The 18,546-nt window shown below is 42.3% G+C and overlaps 1 protein-coding gene across 7 annotated transcripts in view; it reads left to right on the top strand.

The window, feature by feature from the left end:
* DAB1 (DAB adaptor protein 1) overlaps positions 1-18,546 on the top strand; it is a 499,349-nt gene that overhangs the window by 454,788 nt on the left and 26,015 nt on the right. For all 7 annotated transcript variants that reach the window (XM_075286464.1, XM_075286463.1, XM_075286461.1 and 4 more), the window contains one exon: positions 14,949-15,011. In XM_075286464.1, the coding sequence (XP_075142565.1) occupies positions 14,949-15,011 (63 nt within the window). The remainder of the gene's footprint in view (positions 1-14,948; positions 15,012-18,546) is intronic.

Below are 18,546 nucleotides of genomic sequence, written 5' to 3'. Positions count from 1 at the left end.
GCCTGTAGTGTGGGATACTGTCTGCTGGGCTGTGTATCTAAGCCTGTAGTGTGGGATACTGTCTGCTGGGCTGTGTATCTAAGCCAGTAGTGCAGGATACTGTCTGCTGGGCTGTGTATCTAAGCCTGTAGTGCAAGATACTGTCTGCTGGGCTGTGTATCTAAGCCTATAGTGCGGGATACTGTCTGCTGGGCTGTGTATCTAAGCCTGTAGTGTGGGATACTGTCTGCTGGGCTGTGTATCTAAGTCTGTAGTGCAGGATACTGTCTGCTGGGCTGTGTATCTAAGCCTGTAGTGCAGGATACTGTCTGCTGGGCTGTGTATCTAAGCCTGTAGTGCAGGATACTGTCTGCTGGGCTGTGTATCTAAGCCTGTAGTGCAAGATACTGTCTGCTGAGCTGTGTATCTAAGCCTGTACTGTGGGATACTGTCTGCTGGGCTGTGTATCTAAGCCTGTAGTGCAAGATACTGTCTGCTGGGCTGTGTATCTAAGCCTGTAGTGCGGGATACTGTCTGCTGGGCTGTGTATCTAAGCCTGTAGTGCAGGATACTGTCTGCTGGGCTGTGTATCTAAGCCTGTAGTGCAAGATACTGTCTGCTGAGCTGTGTATCTAAGCCTGTACTGTGGGATACTGTCTGCTGGGCTGTGTATCTAAGCCTGTAGTGCAAGATACTGTCTGCTGGGCTGTGTATCTAAGCCTGTAGTGCGGGATACTGTCTGCTGGACTGTGTATCTAAGCCTGTAGTGCAGGATACTGTCTGCTGGGCTGTGTATCTAAGCCTGTAGTGCAGGATACTGTCTGCTGGGCTGTGTATCTAAGCCTGTAGTGCAAGATACTGTCTGCTGGGCTGTGTATCTAAGCCTGTAGTGCGGGATACTGTCTGATGGGCTGTGTATCTAAGCCTGTAGTGCAGGATACTGTCTGCTGGGCTGTGTATCTAAGCCTGTAGTGCAGGATACTGTCTGCTGGGCTGTGTATCTAAGCCAGTAGTGCAGGATACTGTCTGCTGGGCTGTGTATCTAAGCCTGTAGTGCAGGATACTGTCTGCTGGGCTGTGTATCTAAGCCTGTAGTGCAAGATACTGTCTGCTGAGCTGTGTATCTAAGTCTGTAGTGCAGGATACTGTCTGCTGGGCTGTGTATCTAAGCCTGTAGTGCAGGATACTGTCTGCTGGGCTGTGTATCTAAGCCTGTAGTGCAGGATACTGTCTGCTGGGCTGTGTATCTAAGCCTGTAGTGCAGGATACTGTCTGCTGGGCTGTGTATCTAAGCCTGTAGTGCAAGATACTGTCTGCTGAGCTGTGTATCCAAGCCTGTAGTGCAAGATACTGTCTGCTGGGCTGTGTATCCAAGCCTGTAGTGCAGGATACTGTCTGATGGGCTGTGTATCTAAGCCTATAGTGCGGGATACTGTCTGCTGGGCTGTGTATCTAAGCCTGTAGTGTGGGATACTGTCTGCTGGGCTGTGTATCTAAGCCTGTAGTGCGGGATACTGTCTGATGGGCTGTGTATATAAGCCTGTAGTGTGGGATACTGTCTGATGGGCTGTGTATCTAAGCCTGTAGTGTGGGATACTGTCTGATGGGCTGTGTATCTAAGCCTATAGTGCGGGATATTGTCTGATGGGCTGTGTATCTAAGCCTGTAGTGCAAGATACTGTCTGCTGAGCTGTGTATCCAAGCCTGTAGTGCAGGATACTGTCTGCTGGGCTGTGTATCTAAGCCTGTAGTGCGGGATACTGTCTGCTGGGTTGTGTATCTAAGCCTGTAGTGCAGGATACTGTCTGCTGAGCTGTGTATCTAAGCCTATAGGGCAGGATACTGTCTGATGGGCTGTGTATCTAAGCCTGTAGTGCGGGATACTGTCTGCTGGGTTGTGTATCTAAGCCTGTAGTGCAGGATACTGTCTGCTGAGCTGTGTATCTAAGCCTGTAGTTCAGGATACTGTCTGCTGGGCTGTGTATCTAAGCCTGTAGTGCAGGATACTGTCACTGAGCTGTGTATCTAAGCCTATAGGGCAGGATACTGTCTGATGGGCTGTGTATCTAAGCCTATAGTGCGGGATACTGTCTGCTGGGCTGTGTATCTAAGCCTATAGGGCAGGATACTGTCTGCTGGGCTGTGTATCTAAGCCTGTAGTGCGGGATACTGTCTGATGAGCTGTGTATCTAAGCCTATAGTGCGGAATACTGTCTGCTGGGCTGTGTATCTAAGCCTGCAGTGCGGGATACTGTCTGATGGGCTGTGTATCTAAGCCTGTAGTGCAAGATACTGTCTGCTGAGCTGTGTATCTAAGTCTGTAGTGCAAGATACAGTCTGCTGGGCTGTGTATCCAAGCCTGTAGTGCGGGATACTGTCTGCTGGGCTGTGTATCTAAGCCTATAGTGCGGGATACTGTCTGCTGGGCTGTGTATCTAAGCCTGTAGTGCAGGATACTGTCTGCTGGGCTGTGTATCTAAGCCTATAGTGCGGGATACTGTCTGATGGGCTGTGTATCTAAGCCTGTAGTGTGGGATACTGTCTGCTGGGCTGTGTATCTAAGCCTGTAGTGCAAGATACTGTCTGCTGAGCTGTGTATCCAAGCCTGTAGTGTGGGATACTGTCTGCTGGGCTGTGTATCCAAGCCTGTAGTGCGGGATAATGTCTGCTGGGCTGTGTATCTAAGCCTGTAGTGCAGGATACTGTCTGATGAGCTGTGTATCTAAGCCTATAGTGCGGGATACTGTCTGCTGGGCTGTGTATCTAAGCCTGTAGTGCGGGATACTGTCTGATGGGCTGTGTATCTAAGCCTATAGTGCGGGATACTGTCTGCTGAGCTGTGTATCTAAGCCTGCAGTGCGGGATACTGTCTGATGGGCTGTGTATCTAAGCCTGTAGTGTGGGATACTGTCTCCTGGGCTGTGTATCCAAGCCTGTAGTGCAAGATACTGTCTGCTGAGCTGTGTATCTAAGTCTGTAGTGCAAGATACAATCTGCTGGGTTGTGTATCTAAGCCTGTAGTGTGGGATACTGTCTGCTGAGCTGTGTATCTAAGCCTGTAGTGCAGGATACTGTCTGCTGGGCTGTGTATCTAAGCCTGTAGTGCAGGATACTGTCACTGAGCTGTGTATCTAAGCCTATAGGGCAGGATACTGTCTGCTGGGCTGTGTATCTAAGCCTGTAGTGCAAGATACTGTCTGCTGAGCTGTGTATCTAAGTCTGTAGTGCAAGATACAGTCTGCTGGGCTGTGTATCCAAGCCTGTAGTGCGGGATACTGTCTGCTGGGCTGTGTATCTAAGCCTATAGTGCGGGATACTGTCTGCTGGGCTGTGTATCTAAGCCTGTAGTGCAGGATACTGTCTGCTGGGCTGTGTATCTAAGCCTATAGTGCGGGATACTGTCTGATGGGCTGTGTATCTAAGCCTGTAGTGTGGGATACTGTCTGCTGGGCTGTGTATCTAAGCCTGTAGTGCAAGATACTGTCTGCTGAGCTGTGTATCCAAGCCTGTAGTGTGGGATACTGTCTGCTGGGCTGTGTATCCAAGCCTGTAGTGCGGGATACTGTCTGCTGGGCTGTGTATCTAAGCCTGTAGTGCAGGATACTGTCTGATGAGCTGTGTATCTAAGCCTATAGTGCGGGATACTGTCTGCTGGGCTGTGTATCTAAGCCTGTAGTGCGGGATACTGTCTGATGGGCTGTGTATCTAAGCCTATAGTGCGGGATACTGTCGGCTGAGCTGTGTATCTAAGCCTGCAGTGCGGGATACTGTCTGATGGGCTGTGTATCTAAGCCTGTAGTGTGGGATACTGTCTGCTGGGCTGTGTATCTAAGCCTGTAGTGCAGGATACTGTCTGATGAGCTGTGTATCTAAGCCTATAGTGCAGGATACTGTCTGCTGGGCTGTGTATCTAAGCCTGTAGTGTGGGATACTGTCTCCTGGGCTGTGTATCCAAGCCTGTAGTGCAAGATACTGTCTGCTGAGCTGTGTATCTAAGTCTGTAGTGCAAGATACAATCTGCTGGGTTGTGTATCTAAGCCTGTAGTGTGGGATACTGTCTGCTGAGCTGTGTATCTAAGCCTGTAGTGCAGGATACTGTCTGCTGGGCTGTGTATCTAAGCCTGTAGTGCAGGATACTGTCACTGAGCTGTGTATCTAAGCCTATAGGGCAGGATACTGTCTGCTGGGCTGTGTATCTAAGCCTGTAGTGCAGGATACTGTCTGCTGAGCTGTGTATCTAAGCCTGTAGTGTGGGATAATGTCTGCTGAGTTGTGTATCTAAGCCTATAGGGCAGGATACTGTCTGCTGAGCTGTGTATCTAAGCCTGTAGTGTGGGATAATGTCTGCTGAGTTGTGTATCTAAGCCTGTAGTGTGGGATACTGTCAGATAAGTTTCTGTGTCTAATCATATTATGTGTGATACTGTGTATCCAAGCTTTCCATGTGTAATACTATGTGTTAAGATGATGTATCTAATCCTACCATGTGTGATACTGATTGCTGACCCATGTATATGAGCCTAACATTCAATACTGTCTTCTGCGCTGTGTATCTAAGCCTCTAATATATAATACTTTTCACTGATCCATATATCTAAGCCTACCCTATGTAACAGTGTGGCTCAGCTGCTGTATCTGATCCTCTGGTTTGAGATACACTGTGGCTGAGCTGTATATACAGTATAGACTGTATACACAGTATGATACTGTCTGCTGAGCCTCTTAGATACAGTTGTATCTAAGCCTCTCCAGTGTATAATGTATGTACATATTGAGCCAGATTTACTACCTTTGGTATAACGTGGTGCTTGTAATTTGGGCTCCAATCTTTCGACATGCTAATCATGTGGATGCGGATTCTCAGGGAGAGGGCGTGGCTTAAATGCGTAAGACTTCGCTAAATGGTGGCAAAAACTTCAGGCTCAAAGTAAATTAACTAAAGAGTGGAATAAATAGAATAGAAGTGTAAAGATCCAGCAGCAGCGGTCACTGTGATAAACCTGGGGTAGTGTCACTGCCTGGCTGACTATTTGTTCTGTCTCCCATCGGTTGCTCGGTGCGGTTGTTTTCTCGCCTCTTGGCCGCTCATTAGTAAATCTCATCCCCTTTCTAGACAATATAAATGAGGGTCTCGTGACCCATCCCCCTTGTCCTTTACACATCGTAGTCATGGCCTTTCCAGACAGCGGACGCAGTGACAGGTCATCAACCTGCGATACATCATCTCTGAGCTCCGACTGTGACAGAATCCTGAACTGATACAATGTATAAGTGTATATAATGTACTAGAGCCCTGAACTGATACATCCAATGTATACAATGTGACAGAATCCTGAACTGATACAATGTATAAGTGTATATAATGTACTAGAGCTCCGAACTTATACATCCAATGTATACAATGTGACAGAATCCTGAACTGATACAATGTATAAGTGTATATAATGTACTAGAGCCCCGAACTTATACATCCAATGTATACAATGTAACCAAACACTGATCTGATACAATGTATAAGTGTATATAATGTACTAGAGCCCTGAACTTATACATCCAATGTATACAATGTAACCAAACACTGATCTGATACAATGTATAAGTGTATATAATGTACCAGAGCCCTGAACTGATACATCCAATGTATACAATGTAACCAAACACTGATCTGATACAATGTATAAGTGTATATAATGTACTAGAGCCCTGAACTGATACATCCAATGTATACAATGTGACAGAATCCTGAACTGATACAATGTATAAGTGTATATAATGTACTAGAGCTCCGAACTTATACATCCAATGTATACAATGTGACAGAATCCTGAACTGATACAATGTATAAGTGTATATAATGTACTAGAGCCCTGAACCTATACATCAAGTGTATACAATGTAACCGAACACTGAACTGATACAATGTATAAGTGTATATAATGTACTAGAGCCCTGAACTTATACATCCAATGTATACAATGTAACCAAACACTGATCTGATACAATGTATAAGTGTATATAATGTACCAGAGCCCTGAACCTATACATCCAATGTATACAATGTAACCAAACACTGATCTGATACAATGTATAAGTGTATATAATGTACTAGAGCCCTGAACTGATACATCCAATGTATACAATGTGACAGAATCCTGAACTGATACAATGTATAAGTGTATATAATGTACTAGAGCCCCGAACTTATACATCCAATGTATACAATGTAACCAAACACTGATCTGATACAATGTATAAGTGTATATAATGTACCAGAGCCCTGAACCTATACATCCAATGTATACAATGTAACCAAACACTGATCTGATACAATGTATAAGTGTATATAATGTACTAGAGCCCTGAACTGATACATCCAATGTATACAATGTAACCAAACACTGATCTGATACAATGTATAACTGTATATAATGTACCAGAGCCCTGAACCTATACATCCAATGTATACAATGTAACCGAACACTGATCTGATACAATGTGACAGAATCCTGAACTGATACAATGTATAAGTGTATATAATGTACTAGAGCCCTGAACCTATACATCAAGTGTATACAATGTAACCGAACACTGATCTGATACAATGTATAAGTGTATATAATGTACCAGAGCCCTGAACTTATACATCCAATGTATACAATGTAACCGAACACTGATCTGATACAATGTATAAGTGTATATAATGTACTAGAGCCCTGAACCTATACATCCAATGTATACAATGTAACCGAACACTGATCTGATACAATGTATAAGTGTATATAATGTACCAGAGCACTGAACTTATACATCCAATGTATACAATGTGACAGAATCCTGAACTGATACAATGTATAAGTGTATATAATGTACCAGATCTCTGAACCTATACATCAAGTGTATACAATGTAACCGAACACTGATCTGATACAATGTATAAGTGTATATAATGTACTAGAGCCCTGAACTGATACATCCAATGTATACAATGTAACCGAACACTGATCTGATACAATGTATAAGTGTATATAATGTACTAGAGCCCTGAACTGATACATCCAATGTATACAATGTAACCGAACACTGATCTGATACAATGTATAAGTGTATATAATGTACTAGAGCCCTGAACTGATACATCCAATGTATACAATGTAACCGAACACTGATCTGATACAATGTATAAGTGTATATAATGTACTAGAGCCCTGAACTGATACATCAAGTGTATACAATGTAACCGAACACTGATCTGATACAATGTATAACTGTATATAATGTACCAGAGCCCTGAACCTATACATCCAATGTATACAATGTGACAGAATCCTGAACTGATACAATGTATAAGTGTATATAATGTACCAGAGCCCTGAACTTATACATCCAATGTATACAATGTAACCGAACACTGATCTGATACAATGTATAACTGTATATAATGTACCAGAGCCCTGTACCTACACATCCAATGTATACAATGTAACTGAACACTGATCTGATACAATGTATAACTGTATATAATGTACCAGAGCCCTGTACCTACACATCCAATGTATACAATGTAACCGAACACTGATCTGATACAATGTGACAGAATCCTGAACTGATACAATGTATAAGTGTATATAATGTACCAGAGCCCTGAACCTATACATCCAATGTATACAATGTGACAGAATACTGAACTGATACAATGTATAAGTGTCTACAATGTGACAGAGCCCTCAACTTATACATCATGTGTATACAATGTAACGGAACACTGAACTGATACAATGTATAAGTGTATATTATGTACCAGAGCCCTGAACTTATACATCCAATGTATACAATGTGACAGAATCCTGAACTGATACAATGTATAAGTGTCTACAATGTAACAGAGCCCTCAACTTATACATCAAGAGTATACAATGTAACGGAACACTGATCTGATACAATGTATACAATGTAACGGAACACTGAACTAATACAATATATGTGTCTACAATGTACCAGAGCCCTGAACTTATACATCAAGTGTATACAATGTAACAGAATCCTGCAGAACTTATACATCAAGTGTATACAATGTAACAGAATCCTGCACTGATACAATGTATACAATGCAACGGAAAATTGAACTGATACAATATATAAGTGCATATAATGTGGATGTAATAAACCATAGAATAGTGATCCTTTCCCTCCTTTTGCCTCCATTATCACACGTGTGATCTCCATGAATCTGCAGCGCTCGGCTCTGCTACATCCTAATATTAAGACTTTTACACAAATCTCTGCTGTAACGTTACTTGTTAAAAATGATAGAAAAGTCCTTGATGATGTCACCGGCGGAGGTAATACGGTGATTGTCTTATAACCGATGAGGACGCCTTCAATCAGTCTGACTGATATATAAGAATAAGTAATGACCCCGCACAGGTCTATGGCGTCCATTACTGGAAAGCGACATCTTCAAGGGCAAACAGAGGCGATGACCGCTCCTCATAGGAAATGTCAGCAATGACCGTCTGCGGAAAGACAGCAATGGCGGAAACCTACAAATCCCTGACAATCACTTATGTGTGCAGGGGTATAGCTATAGGGGGTGCAGAGGTAGCACCGGGCCCAGGACCCTAAGGGGGCCCCAAAGGTCCTTCTACTACATGAGATATACAAGTAATGTAATGTATGTACACAATGGCGCAAATACATGATCCCTAGAGAACTGTACAGGGATGATATGGAGGCTCAAGTTACATGTAAGACCCTTTACTGGTGACTCAGTCCCCGATGCAAGCCCCACCCCCACATTGTGCGAATTGTGCAGGACAGGAATTGGGGGCCAAGAAGTCCATGTCTGACAGATTTACTAAAACTCACACCAGTATTCAGGCATGAATTACAATGGATATCAAGGCAACTTCCTAACTGGCGTAGATGTCCATTCTGGCATAGTGAGTGACTGCACCAGCAGAATAGTGAGCGCAGCTCTGGAGTATAATACAGGATAAGTAATGTAATGTATGTACACAGTGACTGCACCAGCAGAATAGTGAGCGCAGCTCTGGAGTATAATACAGGATAAGTAATGTAATGTATGTACACAGTGACTGTACCAGCAGAATAGTGAGCGCAGCTCTGGAGTATAATACAGGATAAGTAATGTATGTACACAGTGACTGTACCAGCAGAATAGTGAGCGCAGCTCTGGAGTATAATACAGGATAAGTAATGTAATGTATGTACACAGTGACTGCACCAGCAGAATAGTGAGCGCAGCTCTGGAGTATAATACAGGATAAGTAATGTAATGTATGTACACAGTGACTGTACCAGCAGAATAGTGAGCGCAGCTCTGGAGTATAATACAGGATAAGTAATGTAATGTATGTACACAGTGACTGCACCAGCAGAATAGTGAGCGCAGCTCTGGAGTATAATACAGGATAAGTAATGTAATGTATGTACACAGTGACTGTACCAGCAGAATAGTGAGCGCAGCTCTGGAGTATAATACAGGATAAGTAATGTAATGTATGTACACAGTGACTGCACCAGCAGAATAGTGAGCGCAGCTCTGGAGTATAATACAGGATTAGTAATGTAATGTATGTACACAGTGACTGTACCAGCAGAATAGTGAGCGCAGCTCTGGAGTATAATACAGGATAAGTAATGTAATGTATGTACACAGTGACTGTACCAGCAGAATAGTGAGCGCAGCTCTGGAGTATAATACAGGATAAGTAATGTAATGTATGTACACAGTGACTGCACCAGCAGAATAGTGAGCGCAGCTCTGGAGTATAATACAGGATAAGTAATGTAATGTATGTACACAGTGACTGCACCAGCAGAATAGTGAGCGCAGCTCTGGAGTATAATACAGGATAAGTAATGTAATGTATGTACACAATGACTGTACCAGCAGAATAGTGAGCGCAGCTCTGGGGTATAATACAGGATAAGTAATGTAATGTATGTACACAGTGACTGTACCAGCAGAATAGTGAGTGCAGTTCTGGAGTATAATACAGGATAAGTAATGTAATGTATGTACACAGTGACTGCACCAGCAGAATAGTGAGCGCAGCTCTGGAGTATAATACAGGATAAGTAATGTAATGTATGTACACAGTGACTGTACCAGCAGAATAGTGAGCGCAGCTCTGGAGTATAATACAGGATAAGTAATGTAATGTATGTACACAGTGACTGCGCCAGCAGAATAGTGAGCGCAGCTCTGGAGTATAATACAGGATAAGTAATGTAATGTATGTACACAGTGACTGCGCCAGCAGAATAGTGAGCGCAGCTCTGGAGTATTATACAGGATAAGTAATGTAATGTATGTACACAGTGACTGTACCAGCAGAATAGTGAGCGCAGCTCTGGAGTATAATACAGGATAAGTAATGTAATGTATGTACACAGTGACTGTACCAGCAGAATAGTGAGCGCAGCTCTGGAGTATAATACAGGATAAGTAATGTAATGTATGTACACAGTGACTGTACCAGCAGAATAGTGAGCGCAGCTCTGGAGTATAATACAGGATAAGTAATGTAATGTAATGTATGTACACAGTGACTGTACCAGCAGAATAGTGAGCGCAGCTCTGGTGTATAATACAGGATAAGTAATGTAATGTATGTACACAGTGACTGTACCAGCAGAATAGTGAGCGCAGCTCTGGAGTATAATACAGGATAAGTAATGTAATGTATGTACACAGTGACTGTACCAGCAGAATAGTGAGCGCAGCTCTGGAGTATAATACAGGATAAGTAATGTAATGTATGTACACAGTGACTGCACCAGCAGAATAGTGAGCGCAGCTCTGGAGTATAATACAGGATAAGTAATGTAATGTATGTACACAGTTATACACCTTTTATATTTCTGATTCTTGAAGTGACTTTAGTGATGGTCTTTATAGGTTGTGTTACGGATTAGCATTCCTAGGATCGGCCCTCTTGCCTCCTCCTTCAGTCTCCTCTGTGACATATTGGCCCATTCCCTATCATTTCTGTTCCTCGTCTTCTTCGTATTCGCCGTTTTTCCAGTTGTGTCGCACATTTCACGCTCATCCATCCTTCTTGCTGTTACAGAATACATTTTCAGATGCAGTTACAGATTTAATTTCTTTTGATGAGAATCCTTCTGATGTCATGGAGGTAAGACGGGTCGAGTGATCGCCGCCAGAGTAGCGCAATAGAACGAGATTTTATTAAGTGCGGGAAATCTTACATGATTGGATGTTCTAATTACAGACAATGATTAAGATAATGGATTAGATAATTAATAATGACCATCAATAATCATCAAAATCATCAGTAATTGGGGGAGCCATGAACTGAATGACGCGCGATCAGATTGCGCTTATAAAACGTCAAGGGGGCGGAGATGAGATAAATTATAGCGGGTCATTCAATAACACTGGGGCTGATCTAAGACTTCACATTCTTCATGCTAGTCGTCTTTACATCCCGGACTATTAACCCATTCCGACCTTGTCTTGCATACACTAGAATTGAGGAGGATCCCCCCCCCATGGTCAGCTGACCTAACTGGCCATAATACGCGGCGGCCACATAATAAGAGGTCTCAGTAACCCTCTTGCTGATGACTATTTGGACCAATAGGGTTTATGGACAGGGGTTGACTAATTTTACCTTCTAGCATGGCGAGAAGACCCAACAATATGCCCCAATGGCTTCCATCAGTTACCTGTTCCTGCTCTGTCTTCTCTGCTGTCAGATCTTCGGCCTTTTCTCTCTGCCACTTCTCTTCTGCGTGTTCTCTCCAGCCACTTCTCTTCTGCATCTTCTCTCCTGCCACTTCTCTTCTGCATCTTCTCTCCTGCCACTTCTCTTCTGCATCTTCTCTCTGCCACTTCTCTTCTGCATCTTCTCTCCTGCCACTTCTCTTCTGCATCTTCTCTCCTGCCACTTCTCTTCTGCATCTTCTCTCCAGCCACTTCTCTTCTGCATCTTCTCTCCTGCCACTTCTCTTCTGCGTGTTCTCTCCTGCCACTTCTCTTCTGCATCTTCTCTCCTGCCACTTCTGTTTCTGCATCTTCTCTCCTGCCACTTCTCTTCTGCATCTTCTCTCCTGCCACTTCTCTTCTGCATCTTCTCTCCTGCCACTTCTCTTCTGCATCTTCTCTCCTGCCACTTCTCTTCTGCATCTTCTCTCCTGCCACTTCTCTTCTGCATCTTCTCTCCTGCCACTTCTCTTCTGCATCTTCTCTCCTGCCACTTCTCTTCTGCATCTTCTCTCCTGCCACTTCTCTTCTGCATCTTCTCTCCTGCCACTTCTCTTCTGCATCTTCTCTCCTGCCACTTCTCTTCTGCATCTTCTCTCCTGCCACTTCTCTTCTGCATCTTCTCTCCAGCCACTTCTCTTCTGCATCTTCTCTCCTGCCACTTCTCTTCTGCATCTTCTCTCCTGCCACTTCTCTTCTGCATCTTCTCTCCTGCCACTTCTCTTCTGCATCTTCTCTCCTGCCACTTCTCTTCTGCATCTTCTCTCCTGCCACTTCTCTTCTGCATCTTCTCTCCTGCCACTTCTCTTCTGCATCTTCTCTCCTGCCACTTCTCTTCTGCATCTTCTCTCCTGCCACTTCTCTTCTGCATCTTCTCTCCTGCCACTTCTCTTCTGCATCTTCTCTCCAGCCACTTCTCTTCTGCATCTTCTCTCCAGCCACTTCTCTTCTGCATCTTCTCTCCTGCCACTTCTCTTCTGCATCTTCTCTCCAGCCACTTCTCTTCTGCATCTTCTCTCCAGCCACTTCTCTTCTGCATCTTCTCTCCAGCCACTTCTCTTTTGCATCTTCTTTTCTGCGGTTGTTGAACTTATCAGCCATTTATTACATTTTCCTGCTCGTTCCTCAATTATCTGCAGCGGCTCGGAGTGAATCGTTGAGGTCGTCCTCCTCTGGATCTCTTCCCAGTTCTCCTTTACAGCCTGACATTATAAATGTTTAGTTTTTTTCTTTTTTTTTTTTTCTTTTTCTTTAGTAGAACATTCTAAATAAGCCAAGGAACTTAAAAAGAGGTCAAGTGCGCAGTAAATTATTCATTCATAAACCCTCCACATTGCTAACAAACAATATTACCATGTGAATGACTCTTCATAGCATTATACCGCAGGAGATTACATCAGTATCCTTAAAGGAACAGTCCAGAAAATCTGATACATTGTGATGACCTTAAAGGGGGACAAAGGAGACAGAGCTGGAGATTCAAAGGACACTAGAGATAGAAGATCAGTCCTGATTTGCTGCACTGTTCCTTAAAGCTTAAAGTGAATTTTCATTATTTGAAAAAATGTAACTTTTTTAGGTCAGAAATGTAGTGCTGATAAATGTTACAATATATCTTTATAGGAGGCGGAGCTTCCTTTCTGTGATACAGAGCTCCAAATTCCAAGCATAGACATAGAGGTAAATGATAGGATGCTGTCAGCCACCACTGGGGGGAGCTCAGGAGCTTACTGCATATTGTTACATATACACGGAACTCAATAATAAAGGTATACAGAAAGCTCCCCCTAGTGGAGCTGGCAGGTAGTGAGGAATTTATTATATATGTAACTCAATCTTTGTGTCAAATGAGCAGAATGTGAAGAATGATTATTGATCTGATTGTAACTTTCCTTCTTCTTCTTCTGATTATTATCAATTTTTTGTAGTATTAATGATAATCGATACAATATGATAATTATATTATGATCTCATTATTGCCCAGGAGTATTTCACATTGGAAGTTGGCTTTTAGGTTTTTAAAGGAGTATTCCCATCTTATCCATTTAGAGCATATCCATGAGATACATGTAGGTCACACCTTTAGGACCGCCCCATATCCAGAACAAGCCCGCCTGCTTGACTCTTTCCATGACTCCCATGTCCCCTGGGTGGAGTCATCCACAATGATAGGAGTTTTCCTACTGGGTTATGGTAGAAGTGAATATAGTGAGCCACCTCCTTCCCAGGAAAGACCAAGGAGAGGGATCTCTGTCCTGAGAGAGGTGCGGGCCCCTTAAGGATAGGCCATTGATGTTTAAAGGGGTTGTCTAGGATGATGATATTGATGACCTGTCCTTAGAATGTGGGACCTCTATCCATAAACTGAAGGGCTTGTGGGCCTTGGGTGAGCTTCACTTCCTATTCTCAGGCCAGTGATGTCTTGTTTATTGGTCACATGACCATGCTGCAGCTCAGATCATTCGAATGAATAGTGCTGAGCTGTAATACCAAGCACAGCCACTATACAATGTATGGCACTGCTTGGTGAGTAGTGAAGAGGACACAGCAATGAAGCCCCTTCAATCATCTCATGTGTCAAGTGTCAGACCCCCACTCATATTAATGACCAAATATAAGGACAGGTGATCAATATCACAACCCTGGAGGACCCCTTTAAGTCCTGAAAAGCTCCTTTAAGGATCTATTTTTCAATTTTTTTTTAGCTGTGTTTTTTGATGTCTTATAAAATGAATCCAATCATTAAATATTCACTTTAAGTGGAATTTTTTTTTGCTAAATCTGTGATGTAAATTTATTATATTGTGTTTAATTAATTTTCCTCTCCAGATGGATTTTAAAGGAAAACTCCGCCCAATACTTAGCACGACCATTATTCACTGTACTAGACTGGTTGCCACATTGTAACAGATTGTAACAGACTATTTTCTCAAGTGGGCAGGGCCTCATAGTCATGTGACAACCAAGCTCCGCCCAGGGTGCACAAAAATGACTGTGGCAATGCATTATGGGACGTAACAAAGGGCTCTATGCATGTGATGTTAATACTCTCTGTCCTAATCTTGGCTGTTGTCAGCTAGCGGAGGAGTTTTCCTTTAAGTTCTGATCTAGCCATGTTACTGTGATATGTGAGCAGACCTTGTGCCCGGACCTTGTGTTGTGCCCATAAGAAATCAGTAATGTTTTCTTTCTCTTACCCCTTTTTGTTTCCTCTTAGGCTGTGACACAATTAGCGCTTTTTGGGGACATGTCTACTCCGCCCGACGTAACGTCTCCCTCGGTAAGTGCTCATTTACATTACTCTTTGCAAAAAAGAAAAAAATGCAGCCATGTTGTGACCTTAAACTTTAACATAAAGTGCCCTGCAAAAGTATTCAACCCCCTAAAGAGTCAACCATCACCCAACAATGAAGGGTGGGGGTGGGAGGTGGAACTAAACCGGAGCTGGGCAGTATGGGAGCGCCCTAACTGATGGCAGACTTACCGGCAGCCATATTTAATGCCCTCCCATATGTTCTATGGAGGATGTCTTCACCTGAGATGTCTGGTGACAGCTTCCCCCTGTTTGGTTCGGGAGGGGGAGTGGCCTAATTTATTGTTGTATTTGCAAAAAAAAAGGATAAATCCATTTTGGGAGGGTGAAGGGATCGTCTGATTTTGTTAGAAGTATCTATTAATGATACGCTGAGCACGAGGGTCTTCTGTGTTCTGTGCAGGACTTGTTTAATTCTACAGCACTCCAAGAGGAGATATGAGGTATTACACCTCCACTACTTCCTGCATTCTTCTGTGTCATCTATAGCAGCTCTGGCTCGTTATACTTATAAAGAGAATTTGGGGATATTTGGGGATTACAACTTTTTTCTTTCGGATATGGTGCAGTGAAAGTAGAATGGAAGCCAAATTGGAGAAAACATCCAGGAAGAAGAGAGTTCTGTCTAGAACTAAAATTCTCTTCTTCCTGGACTGCACCATATCCGGTACTGAGGAAGGTCCTAGTGACCGAAACGTCTCTGTTAACTCGAATATAATAAAATTCTATAATATTTGGAAGTCTAAACATTTAGTGCCGGAAATATCATGCTCTGTATAGGTGATCTGTATTATTTACCACATGGTCAGCACCGATTGCCACAATTGCATTTTTTTTTTACAAATCCACCCCAATCTGATTTTTTTCTTCAGCTTTCTAATACATTGTATTGTACTAATATCCTAAAAGTGAAAGTTTGGATGTTTGTTCCTCAATCACGCAAAAACAGCTGAACGGATTTGAATGAAATTCGGCACATAGATAGATTGTAACCTCGATTAAAATATAGGCTACTTTGTATCCCGGTAAATGACATGGCTTCACGACTGTTATGAATTTATGTTCACATACTATATTACACTGCTCCTGCAGCAGCTTTATCTCAGCCAGGGCCGTTATCTCTCTGTGTAAACACAAACACACTAACCTTTAGTGTACAAGCATTTGCATATTATACAAAAAAGGAATTAAGTTTTTTCAGCTCACCCCTCTCAATGTCCTTAAGTCCTGTGTCGGTGTGCACGGAAGCTGGTGGACTCATCCGGCTGTAAGATATCCAAATATAGAAAGAAGATCCAGCACTTCCCGACGTCTTAAAAATTTCCAATCTTTATTTTCAATACATTAAAATTGAAACATGGCAACCATCATAGGGTGAAAAAAAAATATATGGCTACGCGTTTCGGGACACGTCTGGTCCCTTCCTCATGGCATACTACAATGATATTCAAACTTCCCTTATAAAGACACCCAACCTTAGAAACTCCCCCCATAAGAACAATTAACCCTTAAATATATATACACATTCCTCTTGTAAACATTACATATAATATATATATTCCATTACAATATCATCCACCATACAAGTATATTATAATGATCAGCCGTATTTCAACCATACTAGTGATTGACCATATGTTTTATATCCTTCCACTAAAGTCCTATACACATTATGTGATTCCTATCTCTTCTAGACATACCGGTAGATATGATAGGAATCGCATAATGTGTATAGGACTTTAGTGGAAGGATATAAAACATATGGTCAATCACTAGTATGGTTGAAATACGGCTGATCATTATAATATACTTGTATGGTGGATGATATTGTAATGGAATATATATATTATATGTAATGTTTACAAGAGGAATGTGTATATATATTTAAGGGTTAATTGTTCTTATGGGGGGAGTTTCTAAGGTTGGGTGTCTTTATAAGGGAAGTTTGAATATCATTGTAGTATGCCATGAGGAAGGGACCAGACGTGTCCCGAAACGCGTAGCCATATATTTTTTTTTTCACCCTATGATGGTTGCCATGTTTCAATTTTAATGTATTGAAAATAAAGATTGGAAGTTTTTAAGACGTCGGGAAGTGCTGGATCTTCTTTCTATATTTGCATATTATCTATCTGCTCCAGGCAGTGCTGACACACTGACATGGGCAAACACCTTTAATCCAAATTGGCATGTTGTCAATCTTAAACATGCCTGGAAAATGAAAATCTAATTTGTTGCTAACAACGAGAGCTATGAAGGAGCCAGAAGTCACAGGGGTCTCCTCAAGTGGAGATGAGGGGGATCATCGACGCCAACAACATGCTCATTATATGGCTTCCCAGCGAGCTGCTGAGATACTGGAACAATCACAGGCATGGTGCGAGGAACAAGTTCAGCAGCAGGACAGCTTAAGAGCTGCCAAAATGCAGGAGCAGGCGGACCATCGATGGCAGAAATTTGCTGAATATAGGCGGATCATCATTGCCAACAATACGCAGACGAAGTCCCGGGCAGAGGCTAGTATTTCATATTCACCATTATGAAGTACAACTTGTCTGACAAATAAGCTTCACATAGTCCTAGGGAAGAAAATAGATACAAAATATAATGTACAATATAAATAGAGGTGAAAAGTACAATATAAATATAGAAAAAAATATATATAAAATTAATATAAATATAATTTATATTATATGAAAATAAATACAATACATAATGTAAATATAATATAAGGTCTAAAAACATAATATAAATATTAATAAAATATGTAAATAGAAAAGTTACAAAGACAATATGTTATGTAAATGTAATCTTACATAATATAAAAGACACAAACACAATATATTATATTATATTATACGTAATCAAAAATACAGAACCATCACATCTGCATGTTCTCAGTGGTTAAAGGGATGTGTAATTTGGCCGACCTTCGCCCTGCTCCTGTCCACCATCCCATCAGATAGGGTTACATTGCTGCTCTCAGCTATGATATAAGGGGTTACCATGTAACAATACAAGCCTGATGATGACAACACTCTCATGACCGGCGGATATAACACTCCCCCCCCCCCCCCATCATAGACAAAGGTTATTACAGACAGGTTTGTTAATCCTTGGGCTAAAATCACCAGCCCCCCTCCCCCATTCCTCCAGGCTCACATATAATATGTCATGGGGTAACTTTCAGGCTCGTGTTGACATTTGTTCACTGGAAATTGCTTAATATTATTGCTCTTTTCTTGCCGTAATAAAGCATTTTGGCATATGTGAGCCTTGGGGATAAATTAGGGCCGCGGGCAGCTGTCTGACGAACCGCACTTGTTTAGTGAGGATGGAAGTGGATAATTAAATGAAATCACTGGGAAAGACTGGCATCATCCCGCAACGTGTGGGCGAATGTGCATATCCACTAGAGATCCACTAGATAGCCACTATAGATCCACTATAAATTCACTATCGATCTACTACATATCAACTATATATCCCTTACATATCCACT

Source organism: Leptodactylus fuscus, chromosome 9 (genome assembly GCF_031893055.1).
Source record: "Leptodactylus fuscus isolate aLepFus1 chromosome 9, aLepFus1.hap2, whole genome shotgun sequence".
In the NCBI taxonomy this organism is placed as follows: Eukaryota; Metazoa; Chordata; class Amphibia; order Anura; family Leptodactylidae; genus Leptodactylus; species Leptodactylus fuscus.
The sequence above is the reverse complement of the archived record's forward strand: the minus strand, read 5'-3'. Positions and strand labels throughout refer to the sequence as shown.